The sequence below is a fragment of the Ostrinia nubilalis genome, chromosome 30, assembly GCF_963855985.1.
Source record: "Ostrinia nubilalis chromosome 30, ilOstNubi1.1, whole genome shotgun sequence".
In the NCBI taxonomy this organism is placed as follows: Eukaryota; Metazoa; Arthropoda; class Insecta; order Lepidoptera; family Crambidae; genus Ostrinia; species Ostrinia nubilalis.
The window spans coordinates 5,328,631-5,345,259 of NC_087117.1; the positions used below are offsets into that span (position 1 = coordinate 5,328,631).

Sequence of the window (16,629 nt, forward strand, 5' to 3'; positions counted from 1 at the left end):
CTCTATACGCGTATTAGCTATGGCGGGTTCAGTTCCAGTCACCCTGTATACATAGAACAAAGTCTTGTCACTCGCTACTGGCTAAGACAGTGGCGCCAAATGGTGACCACTGAAGCTACGAGTAAGACTGTCGCATTTGCACTGCAACTAGTGACCAAAATACCATAGCCTTGGGCCGGGAATAACTCCTGGTATAACGGGCTCATTGACAGTTTCAGTATGGGAAATAATATGTCAAAATGTCGAATAACTGCCGATTTCTTCTGAGATTAATATTTACACTTGTTTAGTCGAATCCACCCTTAATAAAAGTATTTTGTTCCAGGATACAATACCTGTTCAAGCCGAAGCCGGGCTGCCAGCATCCGTCCCACTCTTTCTACAGGCAACTCTACCCCAAAATCATACAGGACATACGATCCATCGAGGACAATTGGCGGATGGGAAGACACAACTTGCAGGTTTGTAACAATTATAGATGTTCTTATCAAATTGTTTTTTTCCATTTATACGATTATAACACTGCACCGCGCTCCGACGCGGTACGCGGGACTACAGATTTAATCATTATATGCAAGTACCTCAGTTAGTATAGAAAACACGCGCGGCACAACACACTTGACAACGGGTGACAACTCGTTTGCGCGCGGGATTCGTTATTTATGTCGCCACGCGGACCGCGGTGGAGCGCGGTGCAGTGTGATAATCGCCTTAGAGTAAGCGCACACCGTTGATTTTTAGTTGGCCGATAGTTGTGCCCGATTTTAAATTGTATGAAGAATCGGCCAAATCGAATCGGCGTAGTGTGCGCACTCCCATACATGCCCATACTTATCAACTGCCCGACTAAACTATCGGCCGACGAAAAATCAACGGTGTGCGCCTACTCTAAGATCTTAAACTTTAGCATTCTAAGGCTGGGTTACACCATCTTACTTTAACAAACGTCAAAATCTGTCAACTTGGAGTGCAAGTGTGGTTTTGTTCCCCAATCGAAGCACATGATGTCGTGCCCTGCGTGCCCAAGCAACTGCACGCAGGAAGATTTAACGCAGGAAGATTTAATGAAGGCTACTGACAATGCCATTCGTGTGGCGGAGTTTTGGGCTGACACTGTGTAGGTTTGTTGTCGACACGACAAGAAGAAAATCTGTCAAACTCCATACAAAAAGCACCGGTTATTTTTATAGTACGATTGAAGTAATTGTAACACCTACTGATGTAAACCCATTTTCGCAAAATATATGATTTTGATTTGATTTGAAGTTAGGTGGTGCAATTCAGCTTAATAAATAGAATCACGGGTCTAAACGTGTAATTTTTATGAAATTTGTACTTACAGCTTGACGTTTCGTAGAGCTATTTGTAATAATTTGTATGGTAATTTCACAAAGTTAATATTCCTTCGGAATAGAGCAACAACCACGAGCTGTCAAACGAAACAGATTTTGGGTATTATTTTCATTTGTGTGTCAGTGTCAGTATTATTTCACTGTTCTGTACAATAAATCAATCACGGAACCAGTCACCACTTTTATGAAGCACTATTTCTCAGAAAAATCCATGATTTTTTTTACTCACATAAAATCTGAAAATATCTTAAGAGTTCAAATTTTCAGCGTGCCACTAAGTTCTGAACTGGCAAATTGTTTCAAAAAACGGTTCTGTTTGACGTGACGGCATCACGCATCTCCTTTTAACACACAGTGTCGCTGCTAGTGACATCTCACTCGCTCAGTTCTTTGGGGTATTAACTTGATGGGTAATTTATGCACCATAGTCTGCGCCATAGACTGGCAATTTTTGTAACAAATAAATGCCAACAACATTTCCATCAACTTAATTCTCTAGTTTTCTAAATTCTTATCTCGACGAATTCGTATTACTGCATTTTTTTTTAATGAATGAAGGCTTCAATAAAATCAATGAATGGCTGATAAATAACTTACTGACTCTAAACACGGCAAAAACAAAATATATGGCATTCAGTATAAGAAGTAACAAACAACCCCTACAGAATGAAATTAGCATACAAGCACATAGCTGTAAAAATGCAAATACGCCATGTAACTGTCCATACATTTCGAGTACATCATCGATTAAATATCTTGGTCTACTAATAGATAATAATTTGAATTGGACGGAACACATACAGGCTGTAACAAGTCGAGTAAGAAAACTTATGTATGTATTCAAAACATTACGAAATGTATGCGACAAAAAACAACTGGTCTCAACATATTACGCACTATGCCAGTCAGTGATTACATACTGTATCACATGCTGGGGTGGTTGCGCAAAATCTACTATGTTGGGACTAGAAAGAGCTCAAAGGGCAATTTTAAAAATTATGACATTCAAGCCCTTTAAATACCCCACTTACGAATTATACAAAAACCTAGAAACTCTTTCTGTTAGACAACTATATATAAAATTATTATTTCTAAAACAACATAAATTACCAAGAGATACCCCAACAACAAAGCGTAGGAAAGACATTATCTTTAAAACACCAACTTGTAGGACAAAGTTCGCACAAAGATTTAGTCATTACCTTGGCCCTCACATCTACAATAAGGTCAGTAATTCAATACCCGATGTTTACGAGCAATCTAAATACTCATGTAATAGATCAATCTCAAATTACCTTAAACAGTTGAACTACGAACAAACTGAAGAGCTAGTTAAATCATATATAATGTGACACACACACATACACACACACACACACACACATACACACACACACACACACACACACACACTTACATACTTACGTATACGCACCCACAAATTCACACAATCTGACAATGAAGAAGTTTCAAATATTTTTCATTTGATAAAACTTAAAAATAAAAGCATCATGGCTGAAACTTGAATGGGCGGCGTGACGTCGCGGCACCGCCTATGTTTGAGTTCCATGCGAAAATATATACGTAATTTAAATAATTATTTTCTCAAACATTTCTTGATGGATTTAAAAATAAAAATAAAACCTTCACCGTCTTTTTAGCTTTTGGACCATATTTTTAATCCCATTCGGTGAAATAATGGTTTTTCAACATCCCGAAACTTCTCCATTAACATACTTTTTATCTATGTATAATATGTATGTAATTACAAAAAAAAATAAAAAATATTTAAGTAAGTTTATATCCGTTGTCTAGTACCCATGTAGCCCAATACAGTTCTCGTAATTGTAATATTTAGTTTCTAAAAAATAAAAAATTAAAAAAAAAAAAAAAACTAAAAAAACTAACTACTTCTCACGTGATAATTTTATCTGCGAGCCGCGCGTGTTCTACGCTCGCAACAAGTACCGAATGCGCTGGCCGGTACATTTGTCTACCCATACCTGGCATTGCAAAATTAACCTTACTACAACGCCTTAGAAACCGCAACGTTGGAAGATGTGTACCGGCCAAACGTTGCCCGGTTGGACGATGACGAACACTACCAGTCGCAACACAGTTTTTACTTAGCGGCGGGTAGGGGACGGAATCTGATACATTTTGCCACCCTCATTATTGCTTATTCAGTAGTACTTTTACTATTAAATGATTTATGTAAAACTATATTGTGTAAACAAACAATGTGCACTTACTGATAAGTTATGTTTTTGTTAATTAGTTAGTAAGAATAATGGATGGCTCAATAAAAATATTTTTGATTTTTTGATTTGATTTTGAATAATTTATGCTAATAATTGTCCTTTTGTCCACAGAGGATAAATTGCAGATCTGAAAACTCCAAAGGCGTGTATTGCCTACAATACGACGACAACAAAATTGTCTCTGGTCTCAGAGACAACACCATCAAAATATGGGACAGGAAAACTTTACAGTGTGTCAAGGTAAGGCTGATTGTCTATGATTGATATCATTACCATTTGAGTTCAATATTTTTGTAGTTAATAGTCAAAAGTTATATTCCCGGTCTGGATATTATAAGAGTAAATACAAATGAGTAGGTCATCTTCATAGAAACGCACCGAGCGCGGTTTGTATGTGAGCGCGCCAATACGTATGCGGCGCGCACGCACACACTGACAAAATTTATCATGGATAATCGGGGAGTCAGTTGTGGTTGCGCCGAACATCCAAACTTTCGCATTTATAATATTAGTAGGATAGTTCATGACATCCAAAATAGCCAAAAAGTTGACAATACATCCTTATTCCAATTGTAATAAAGATATAAATTTAAATTTTAATTAATAATAAATTGACTTGTGTAAAACATTTGCATGCTGGTTCATATCTGGCGAATGTGTCCTGCTCCATTTCATTATGTAACATCTAATGTACCACATTCTGCAAATAAATAATTTGAATTTGAAAGACGTGTTGCGAACTTTTTGGCTACTTTGGGTGTCACGAATTACACTGCTGTACATACATATTACGTTGCCTCTACAGGGTGTTAGGTAAATAGGTATATGAGCCGACACTAACCCATGTTAACATGGTCATATAAATGGTATGGTGAAGTCAGAAAATTGGTAGCATCATTTTAATTTATTTATTTATTTATTTATTTATTATTAGGCATACACAACAAGTAACAATCACAAATAATATATAAAGAAAGTAACTAATGCTTAGATCTAGATCATCACTTTTTAATTTTCATACATCAAATGAAGATATCAATTTTCTGACTTCACCATACCATGTTAACATTTTTTTTTTAGTTAGTGTCGGCTCATATACCTATTTACCTAGTTAACTATAGATAAATAGTTTCTCAATCTTCTTTTTTCCCACCAGGAGCTCCAAGGGCACACGGGCTCCGTACTCTGCTTACAATACGACGAGCGCGCCATCATATCAGGCTCTTCAGACTCCACAGTCCGCGTGTGGGACGTAACAACAGGCGCCATGCTGAACACGCTCATACACCACTGCGAGGCGGTTCTTCATCTACGCTTCTGCAGCGGGATGATGGTCACCTGCAGCAAGGTGTGTCGCTGTGATCCCCTCGTGCCCGCCATTGATCCCCTCGTCCTAGTAACATTGATCCCCTCGTCCAAGTATCATTGATCCCCTTATCTAACATTGATCCCCTCATCCAAGTAACATTGATCCCCTCGTCCAAGTTACATTGATCCCCTCATCCAAGTAACATTGATCCCCTCATCCAAGTATCATTGATCCCCTCACCTGCAGCAAGGTGTGTCGCTGTGATCCCCTCGTGCCCGCCATTGATCCCCTCGTCCCCTCCCATCGATCATCTCGGGCTCCTCCGACTCCACAGTCCGCGTGTGGGACGTAACAACAGGCGCCATGCTGAACACGCTCATACACCACTGCGAGGCGGTTCTTCATCTACGCTTCTGCAGCGGGATGATGGTCGCCTGCAGCAAGGTGTGTCGCTGTGATCCCCTCGTGCCCGCCATTGATCCCCTCGTCCAAGTAACATTGATCCCCTTCTACTGATCCCCTGTCATTGATCCCCTCCCATTGATCCCCTAACATTGATCCCCTCATCCATCTGTCATTGATCCCCTCATCCATCTGTCATTGATCCCCTCATCCCTCTGTCATTGATCCCCTCATCCCTCTGTCATTGATCCCTTCATCCCTCTTTCATTGATACCCTCATCCCGTATCATTGATCCCCTCACCTGCAGCAAGGTGTGTCGCTATGATCCCCTCGTGTCCCCGCCATTGATCCCCTCGTCCAAGTAACATTGATCCCTCATCCAAGTAACATTGATCCCCTCATCCAAGTAACATTGATCCCCTCGTCCAAGTAACATTGATCCCCTCACCTGCAGCAAGGTGTGTCGCTTTGGAACCCTTGGAAAAATACTGCAGCTCTATGTATAGAGCCTTTGAGAAGTGGCTGGTGTTTCTGACCCTTATCTCCCGCTTTTGAGAAATTGCAGGTGTTTTTGACCATTTGCCCTCCCGTTGATCCCCTTGTCATCTTCTCCTTGATCCCCTCCTTGATCCCCTGATATTTGACAGGCTCCCCTGAAACCCCTATTTTTCTTCCTCTTTAACCCCTCGCCCGCATCCGCTTGAACCCCTAATCCCCTCCCATAGATCCCCTCGTCCTCCTTTCATCAACCCATGCCATTGATCCCCTTGTCCCACTTGATCCCCTCGTCCCGCTCCCCTTGATCTGCATTTTTTATCCACAACGAGGAAGCTCTTGGCCTGTATCTCACCTGATGGTAAGTGACGATCAGGCCGAAGCTGGAAGCGAGCTTCACCCGGAATCCTCAACCACGGAGGATCTACATTTCTGTAGCGGTATGATAGTCACTAGCAGCAAGGTATGTTACTTTGGCGCCCTTGGACAAGGGCAGATGTTTTTCGAGCCCCTTTCCCAGTTCCCTTGATACCCGCGCCCTCTCACGTTATCACCTCATCCCTTAACCTTGTGATTCTCTACATAATATTTTATAATATTAAGAAGAGAGCAAAATAAAAAAACCATATTTTTCTGCGTTTGTTTGGTAAGTGACGTCTTTATTCTTTTTTTCTAATTTACTTTTAAATTCTGTCTTTGACACCTTGATACCCTCAACCCCTCTTTTGGTCCTCGTCTCCCTACCGTAGATACCTTCGCCCCTTGTAATCCCTGCGTCCTCCAAACTATGCGTTCTTTTTGATAATTGGCATTGAAGCTGCGACCGCACTAACTGTAAGTTTTTTTCAAAATTTTCTGTGATGTTCACCGATACGCTTCCCCGCTCCGCTTTCCAGTTGCTTGTAAGAACTAGTTCGCAACTCCGTGTCTACTGAAGGAGAGCGGATATTTTATGCAATTCTTTTGTTGATTTTTACTTCGCTCACCGGCCACCGCTCCGTTTGAGATGTTTAATTTGGCATTGTTGTTTCAGGACCGATCGATAGCAGTGTGGGACATGAGCTCGACGACGGAGATCAACTTGCGCCGCGTGCTGGTCGGCCACCGCGCCGCCGTCAACGTGGTCGACTTCGACGAGAAGTACATCGTCAGCGCCAGCGGGGACCGCACCATCAAGGTACCCACTGATCCCCTCTCCCCCTGATACCACACAGTGCCCCTCATGATATCATTTCTCGCGTATCTTGATACTTCGTCTTTCCCCTGATACCTACATCTCCTGGAATTACAACCTACTGATACCCAATCCTCCTCATGATCCCATAATACCCATCTCGCCCTGTTATATTAAATAGTGATGCAACGAATACTACTTTTCCGAATACGAATATCTCTACATAGTCATGAAATACTCATAAATGTAACTATTTTTATTATGGTTCATGTTTTAGTAATTAAAATGGCAATGCCAGATTTTGTATGGAAGGTGGCGTCTTTTTTTTTTCGCGCGGCCATCGACCAAACTTTGTTTTTTGATTACAAAATAGTGTAATAAACCAAACTTACTATGGCATGTATACCTCTAAACTCAGTCTGAACTGAGTTACGAGCATTAGAAGTTTGATGATTTTCATACTAGATTTGCTTTTTGCGCGCAAGTTTTGTAAGAAATTGCAACAAAATATTGCGCTATTTTTTTATTGCGCTGATTCTGCTGCATACTGATGTCTGGAGCCTTTAATGGATGGTATTGTTTGTTTACACATATAATGTCACTATTTTGTTGCAATTTCTTACAAAACTTGCGCGCAAAAAGCAAATCTAGTATGAAAATCATCAAACTTCTAATGCTCGTAACTCGGTTCAGACTGAGTTTAGAGGTATACATGTCATAGTAAGTTTGGTTTATTACACTATTTAATAATCAAAAAATAAGGTTTGGTCGATGGCCGCGCGAAAAAAAAAGACGCCAATTTCCGGCATTGTCTTTTAAAAATGGCATTTTTTTGTTATCGTATCACATCACTTTGTAACTAATCACAAAACAAAATAATACTTGTACAATCAACCTGCTATTGACTGTCAAATTCCGGAAGAGAACTTACTACTTTGTTACATACTGATCGGGGTTTTCGCGTCGTGTCGTCTTGCTATAGTGTTAGAGACACTCACGTGTGTGACAAAAAGTAGGTATTCGTATTCATTGCATCAGTAATATTAAAGATGTAATGTGACATAAAGGTAGCAGGAAGACGCTGGATGCAGGCCGCTACCAAACGCGCGATATGGAAATCATTAGGGGACGCCTATGTTCAGCAGTGGACGTCTTGTGGCTGAAATGATGATGACGACACTAATATGAAAATATACTTCAATATTATAAAAATCTTTCTTTTACAGGTGTGGAATACATCATCGTGCGAATTCGTGCGAACGCTAAACGGACACAAGCGCGGCATCGCGTGTCTTCAATACAGAGACCGGCTCGTCGTGTCCGGATCCTCGGACAACACGATCCGGCTCTGGGACATTGAGTGCGGACAGTGCATTAGAGTGCTTGAAGGACACGAGGAATTGGTGCGGTGTATACGGTGAGTGTTCTGTCTTTTTCGCACGCGTTAGTAGCACACACGAGCGAGCGAGACATGTAGAGACGACGCTTACGGAAGTGAGATGCATCACATGAGCGAGACGCAGAGAATACTTACCCCCGTGTTCACAAACATTACTATGAGGTCTCACAGTGCGCGTGGACGCACAGGAACCAATCACAGAGTTCTATTCAACGCTGTGCGTTCGATTTGCTGCTTCACTCAAGCAAGAATCGTTTGTGAATACGGGCGTTAGTCCCTGTCGCACGTCTGGTAGCTGTGAGCAAGCGAGAGATGCACCATCTTGCCTTAACAAACGTCAAAAGTCTGTCAAACTCCATACAAAAACCCCGGGTATGGTTTACGTAGATTGGTGCAATTCAGCCTAAATATCGTTTAGAAAACCATCACATCACATCTGCTTTGTTATGCATAAAAAAACATTTTATAGCGTATCTCGCAATCAAAAAAGTTTAAAGACCACAAAAACGTTTTCCATAACAGATACCCAATGTTCTTCTATTGTTTTAACCGACTTGAAAATTCAAATTCAACTATTTTATTAAATCAGACTACAATTTGCTCCATGTGTTAGTGTATCAATGAAATATAACTTATGAAAGTTCTCATTTAAATTACATGAGACTGTTCTGAGTTCAACCTCTATTTGAGTCCATTTTACCCGATTGCGCCAGGAGGGTAATTATCTTCCCATATTCACAAAACTAACATTTTTAATTGCTAACTATAAATTGTAATTTCTTCTTTTATTCAGTAAAATTTAATTTATCTTACATAAGAATTAATCCAGTAAAATGTTAATACAGTGTGAGTCACGTTAAAGTGTACATATGAAAATAGATGAAACTAGACCTATTTTTATCGACAAAAAAGAGGTCAAAAAATTATTGAGATTTTTTTTAAATTTTTTATAGAATTTTTTTTCTTCCAATTACTTATTGTAAAGAAAACATAATAACTTTTAAACTAAGCGGTATATCTTGATACAATAAAAACAGTAACAATGCTAAATAACAGGCAATACTAAAAAAATACATAAAATACAAAAAAAAGGCCAACAAATAATAAAAAAATATACGTTTTGAAAAAAATCCGCTTAAAAATTCGTGTTTTTTTGGTTGTTTGATAAATTTCTCCAAAAAATGCCCCTATAACCGGTGGTTTTTATTACTTTATATCATTCTCTATCGTATTACCTTCGTAAAACGAAAAATCGCATGTCTCTATCCCTATCACAACGTTTGCAATGATCGTTTGAACTAAGCCTCTCCGGGCGCGCCATTCAACGCTTCGTTAACAACAAAACTGAAAATGGCTCTAGATTTGTAATTTTGATAAAGACAAGTTAGATTTCAAATAAAAACAAAAGATTTCGAAGTAAAATAAGCATTTTAGTTAAAATTAAAATTGTCTCTACCTGTAGCGGAGAATAATGTTGTGGCAGGCCTTTGTTCAAACGATCATAGCAAATGTTGTGATAGGGATAGAGACATGCGATTTTTGGTTTTACAAAGATAATACGATAGAAAATAATACAACGTAATAAAAACCACCGGTTATAGGGGCATTTTTTGGAGAAATTTATAAAATAACCAAAAAAACACGAATTTTTAAGCAGATTTTTTTCAAAAAGTTTAATTTTTTATTATTTGTTGGCATTTTTTGTGTATTTTATGTATGTTTTTAGTATCGCCTGTTATTTAGCATTATTACTGTTTTTATTTTATCAGGATATACCGCTTAGTTTAAAAGTTATTACGTTTTCTTTACAATAAGTAATTGGAAGAAAAAAAATTCTATAAAAAATTTTAAAAAAATCTCAAAAATTTTTTGACCTCTTTTTTGTCGATAAAAATAGGTCTAGTTTCATTTATTTTCATATGTACACTTTAACGTGACTCACACTGTATAAGTTTATACAAAATACTTGCTATGCCCTTACATGGTGCATGTGATGTAACTACCCTACCATTTACCAACTGTCAAACCACACAAATGTAATGCAAATAAATGATTTGATTTGTAATTCCATTGCAGATTCGACAACAAGAGGATAGTGAGCGGCGCGTACGACGGCAAAATCAAAGTGTGGAATCTACCCGCGGCGCTCGACGTCAGAACGCCGCACCAGGATCTCTGCCTACAGACGCTAGTGGTGAGTATATACAGCAAAAATAATCATCATCATTTCAGCCATAGGACGTCCACTGCTGAACATAGGCCTCCGCGTTTCCCTGCTTCCTATATGATGATCGGTCCACCTAGTGGGTGGACGTCTCACGCTGCGTTTTCCGGCACGCGGCCTCCATTCCAGAATCTTGCTGCCCCATCGGCCGTCAGTTCTGTGTACTATGTGCCCTGCCCACTGCCACTTCAGCTTGCTAATCCGTCGCTATGTCAGCGACTTTAGTTCGTTTACAGCAAAAATAATCTATACTTACTAATATTATAAAGCTGAAAAATTTGATTGTTTTGATTGTTTGGTTGAACGCGCTAATCTCAGGAACTACGGGCCTGAATTATCGAGGAAGGCCTTAGGTTATATGACATCACCCTACAGCCAATAGGGGCGGAGTAGTAAAGAAAAGTGTTGCAAAAACGAGAAATGTTCAAATTATTTTCACGCGTACGAAGTCACGGGCACGGCTAGTAAATAATGTCTCTGTGGGATCGACGATTCATGAAATGATGGATCTAGTGAAGGTTTCGAGAAGCACCTGGATTCTGGTTCTAATCGACTGGAATGTAGTTTAGTTCAACTAATTGAACCTATAAGACATAAGTTACACCAAATGATATGTAGGTAACGATGGTACAAAAGATAGATAGATATTTACGCCTTTACGTTAGCTATGAACTGACGTAGCCAGCGTTGCCAGTTTTTTTTTTCGCCAAGTCGGGACTTTGGTACTTTTTGAGTGAAAATAGCGGGATTCTTCCGTCAAAAGCGGGACAAAGTAAAAAAACGTATATAATCGTATATAAAATTACGTTTACGTGACAATAGATAGCAAAAGTAGCCATAGAAAATGTATTTCAACAAAAAAATAATATTTTAAATCAGATTTACTCTATCGTTAAATTCGCCTTTAGAATAAAAAAAGAAAAAAAATAAAGATGTTTTATTTTTTAGAATAATATGGCGTTTCAAACAATAGTCTGGTGAAGTGAGTGTCCGAAAAGCGGGACAGAGCCTGTCCCGCGCGGGACATTTAAATTTGATTTAAAAATCGGGACGTCCCGCCAAAATCGGGACGTCTGGCAACGCTGGACGTAGCATACTCAGCCAAATTTCCTATCATACTCTGACTTTTTGACTCATGTTGAGTTAAACAACTTTTTGACAACACATTTTGCTTTATACTTATTTTCTTTTAATGTAACTTTTACTATTCTGTGTGCCAGATAAAAAATCTCTTTTAAACATTGTGTTAATAAAGTTTTTCTACTCCGTTCCCCAAACTAGTATCGCTAACAAGTCCCATTGCCCCCAGGAGCATACAGGACGAGTGTTCCGGCTCCAGTTCGACGAGTTCCAGATCGTTTCGTCATCGCACGACGACACCATCCTCGTGTGGGATTTCCTGAACTACGGCGGCGCCTCGCCCGCCGCGCCGCCCGCGCCGCCGCCGCGCCCGCGGACCCCGGACCATGACCGGGACCTGTTCGACTAGGTGGGTTGCTCAAAACAAAAGAAAAACTAAAAAAGTCACATAAATGGACTCAGGACCTACAAAAAAGGAAGAAAAGAAACAAAAAATAAGGAAAAACACTAAAATAGTCGTGCCTAAGTCGCTCGAACATAACCGGAACCTGTTCGACTAAGTGGGTTGCTGAAAACAAACAAAAAAAGGAGAAAATCTCTTAAAAACTCACATATATGGACTCTAGAGTACAAAAATGTACTGAAGATTGGCGTAAACAAAAAAGAATGAAGATAAACACTAAAAAACTTACATAAATGAACCTACAAAATAAAAAGAAAAGAAAAAACACTAACTTAGTCACTTATGCGGACTCTACAGCGCTAAAAATATACAAAAAGATAAAAAATAAACGAAAAATGAAAAATGATTAAATAACAACACTTACATAGACAGTAGACACCCTACCTACGCGCTCTAAGCGAAAGACGAAAAATATGTGAAAAATAAGCAGAAACAAGGAACTCCAAAAATTTTTGAGAATAAAAAATATTGCCTAAAAATTTGTTTATTAATTATGTACTTATTTCTATTTCCAGGTCACCGAAACAGATAAGACTACAAACAACCACGTCAGTGGTCGATGCCACATAGAAGTGAAGTGAAACGAAACCATAGTGATGTGTACAGTGAGACAGTTACCAAACGGTGTATGGATTGACTATTTAGGACTTAAATTAAATTGGTACGATGACAAGTGAGTGGATCACAGACGGAGACGGTGAAGTGAGGTAATTCGGTCACAGTTAACTGATCTCTTCATAAGACTTGTAAAGGGACTTCTGTCTCAAACTTATAACGATCTTGTCAAACCGGAATCTTAAATCATACTAAAGCCCGGTCTGTGAGCACGTAGAATTTCGTCCAATGACCCCAAGCTACCCATCCTTATCGCTCGCGCGTAATTATATAGCTGTCGCGACTGTGCGACGGGCGCCCGCAGTGAGTGTGCGAGCCCGATAGCAACTTAATTACTCGCGAGCGATAAGGATGGGTAGCTTGGGGTCATTGGACAAAATTCTACGTGCTCACAGACCAGACTATACCCGTTCGCGCTAAGTTTGCCGGTCTTTGGAATGCGCGTCCCATCCCCCAACCGCGATTAAAGGCAATTAGTTAGTGATGAAACGCAATTAATGTGTCTTATTTTACGCAAATACATAATTCTTATCAATATTAATAAATAAAAAATATTTTAAATATAGTTTGTTAAAGTCATAGACGTTTCCCTTCGAGTGACGTCATATCGCCAGCGGCAAACTTAAAGCGAACGGATAGTATTTAGTATAGATCGTTTCATCCACTCGGATGCGCCCCACCAATGTTTGGTCTCGGTCGCGCGGGGTGCGGGGAGTTTAATCCGAGCAATCCGTAAGGCATTATTGTAGTGTGCGTGTGCACTCATGGATTTTAGCGTGTACTGATAACGCTCAAACATTAGCGGAAGAATGGTGGGGCGCGTCTTCGTGGATGAAACTATCTATAACAGCCAAGACTACTTGTGAGAAGAAAGAAATAATTTGACATTTGCCTCTGGTAAATTAGGGAGGGTCTTGCTCCTGCAGTGGAGTAGACATTTTTGTATGTCATTGCAAAATTGTGAACTCCGTCAGTTTATAATATGACGCGTGAGATTGCAAACTAACAGTGGGCTAGGTTAGTTTGTAATCTAACTACGTCAAATTATAATCTGACGGATTTCACAGTTTTACAGTGATACACATAAATTGCTTAAAATTGTAATAAAAACAAAGTTGTGAAAGAAACCAGGAATAAAGTACAGTTGACAGCATATCAGAGGGCTTAGTGTGAGTCACTAGTGAGCGCGTAAAAAAATGATATTAAATGTATGACGGATTGTACAGCGCCCCAAGCGGAAATTTTCAAGAACTAAAATTTTCACATTTTTTAACGCGCTCACTATGTGAGGTCGTTTGATGTAAACACACTAAGGCCTCAGACTACGTTTTTTCAAAAATAGACCCTAATACGGCTGTATAAGATGCCATTGCGTTTACCTCGATGTGTACAGTCAGCGTCAAATAATTCGTGACAGCCAAAGTAGCCAAAAAGTTCGCAACGGCTTTGTTACAATAGGCTAGTTTCCTAAAAAAAATTTTTTAGTCCGTCATGTTTAATATCAAAAAATATTGGACACATATATTTTTATTTGTCAATCTAACAAATATTTACATAGTTATGGTGCGTTGAAGTTCCACACGACGTCACAACGTGCGGCACTTTTATGCACGCATTGACGTCACGGGCCTCTTCTTATGAACTTTGGCGCGCTTTATCTCTTTAAATTTTCATTAGTTTGAAAAAGTGAAAAATACGTGTAGAGTATTTTTTGATAAGTTAACTGACGGACTAATTATAACTCTTGCTTTTTGACCCAGGAAACATCCCTATTGGAATAAGGTTGTGTTGTCAACATTTTGGCCACTTTGGGTGTCACGAAGTATTTGACGCTGACTATACAATGAAGTATGTATGTATACTTATTGTTGAAACCTTATGGCTGTGGTAATTACTGCCCACTATAATTTGAACTCTGAAGCCTTGACTTAAGGTCGTAATAGACTTACATGTAACGTATTGTATTGTTTTAAAAAAAAAGAGCTTTATTTTCAGTATGTGTATCTCTTTCGTACAGTCGACAGAGCATATCAAGAGGCTACGCAAAAGTAGTTTAAAGTCTTTAAATGTTAATAGACTTTAAATTCCACAAATCTGTCGACATCCGACGATGTGTGCTTTGTAAAACTTGTGGCCCATATCCTTGTTTTTTCATAAAGGAAAGAAAGAGATATGCAGACTTTTTTTGAAATTCTGCTTCAAAATGACAATGTACTCTCAATTGATTTTAAATCTTAGGGGGCGTCCATAAATTACGTGAGACAATTTTGGCTATTTTTCAACCCCCCCGCCCCCCTTGGTGAGATTTGGTGATATTTTGCCTGACCCCCTCCCCCACCCCCTAATCTCACGTGATATTTAAAAAAAATCCGAAATTTAATAGTTTTGGAGTAATTTAACTGAGAAAGTTTTTTTTGTGTGCTTAGTGCGAGTTTGCATTTACCGTTGTCGCTAACGAGTGCATCAAAAAGATCTATAAAGTTTAAGATTTTAGTTCTTGAAAGTATCTGCTAGGGACGCTGTACAATCATCATACATTTAATGCATGTCATTGTCACGATCGATATAAAGTCGCACTAAGCCCACTGATTACGAATAGATCCAGAAAAACACGTGCAGTGACAGCGGTTAGTGCTAGGGTCTCATTGTTTTTTTTTTACAGAAGTACCTAGTCTAATTATTGTTCCTTTCTACATAATCTAGCAAAATCGATTTTGATAAAAAAAAAACTTGTTTTATATATTATATTAATTTCGTCATTTATTCTGCATTTTAGTATTCACACATGCAGACGGAAGCATTGTTAGTCTTATTTGTTTAGACGGTATAGAATAAAATGTCATTATCATCATAGAAAATATAATTTTTGAGGGTCCCGTAGTCCTGACAAGGAACCCTTATAGTTTCGATATGTCTGTCTGTCCGAGGTTTTGCTTGGAAAATATTGGCACTAGACAAAACGGTAGAATAAAATTTTGAAAAAATATTTTTTTAGGGTAGCTCCCCTACATGTAAAGTGGGAATGATTTTTTTTTTCATATTCTACACCATCGTGTAGGATATCGTTGGATGACTTGGGGGTTTCAAAGACTATTTTTCGATTTAGGGATCCGTTTGCAAACTATTAAAGTTTAAAGTGCCAATTTTTGTTCGAGCAGGGCGTTCCCCCCTCTAAAAACTAGACTGTTGGCTTGAAAAATCTGGAAAAATTCATAATAATACTGCTTTTTATGAACTTTCAAGAAAACTATAACGGTTGGGGTAGGTCAGTTGGTTTAAGAGTAATAGTCATTTAACTCGTGTACTTATTATACAATTTCATATCTAATAAAAATTCCTTAAAAGAAAATATTAAAAGCGACTTTAGATGAAGTAATTGCTTGCTTCTGAAATATATTTTGTTAACGACGGACAACTACGGAACCCTACACGGCGAGTGGCACGACACGCACTTGGCCAATTTTTTTTACTTAAGATTTGAACCCAGTTTTCTGGCAAACTCTATTTCTCTATTTCTTGCGGAAAAAATTACGTGATATTTTCTGAGACCCCCCCTCTCCCCCACGTGAGATTTAGTGAGGTTTTTGTTGACCCCCTCCCCCCCCTAAAAGTCTCACGTAATTTATGGACGCCCCCTTATGCTGTAGATCTAAGATCCGAAATCCATTGTGAATTTTTTAAATTATTATTACGTCGACTCAAGGGCGGCTGTACTTAACATTATCTGTCACAAAACTTGAAGTAAACAAAAGATACGATGACGATTCTGACATCGATCGTGCTGTCTCACTCACACGCGAATGTGAGAGCAAGACAGACTGCTGTGAATTAATCGATTGTCTGTATCCATGGCT

General features: G+C 39.0%; 1 protein-coding gene across 1 annotated transcript in view; it reads left to right on the top strand.

Annotated features, from left to right (window-relative positions):
- The window catches only part of LOC135086072 (F-box/WD repeat-containing protein 11), a 33,026-nt gene extending 18,020 nt beyond the window's left edge, over positions 1 to 15,006 (top strand). Inside the window, exons 5-12 of the mRNA XM_063980833.1 lie at positions 326 to 461; positions 3,725 to 3,853; positions 4,770 to 4,961; positions 6,854 to 6,997; positions 8,221 to 8,411; positions 10,470 to 10,587; positions 11,927 to 12,106; positions 12,676 to 15,006. Of these exons, the coding sequence (XP_063836903.1) occupies positions 326 to 461; positions 3,725 to 3,853; positions 4,770 to 4,961; positions 6,854 to 6,997; positions 8,221 to 8,411; positions 10,470 to 10,587; positions 11,927 to 12,106 (1,090 nt within the window). The 3' untranslated portion in view covers positions 12,676 to 15,006. The remainder of the gene's footprint in view (positions 1 to 325; positions 462 to 3,724; positions 3,854 to 4,769; positions 4,962 to 6,853; positions 6,998 to 8,220; positions 8,412 to 10,469; positions 10,588 to 11,926; positions 12,107 to 12,675) is intronic.
- Positions 15,007 to 16,629: the final 1,623 nt, after the last annotated feature.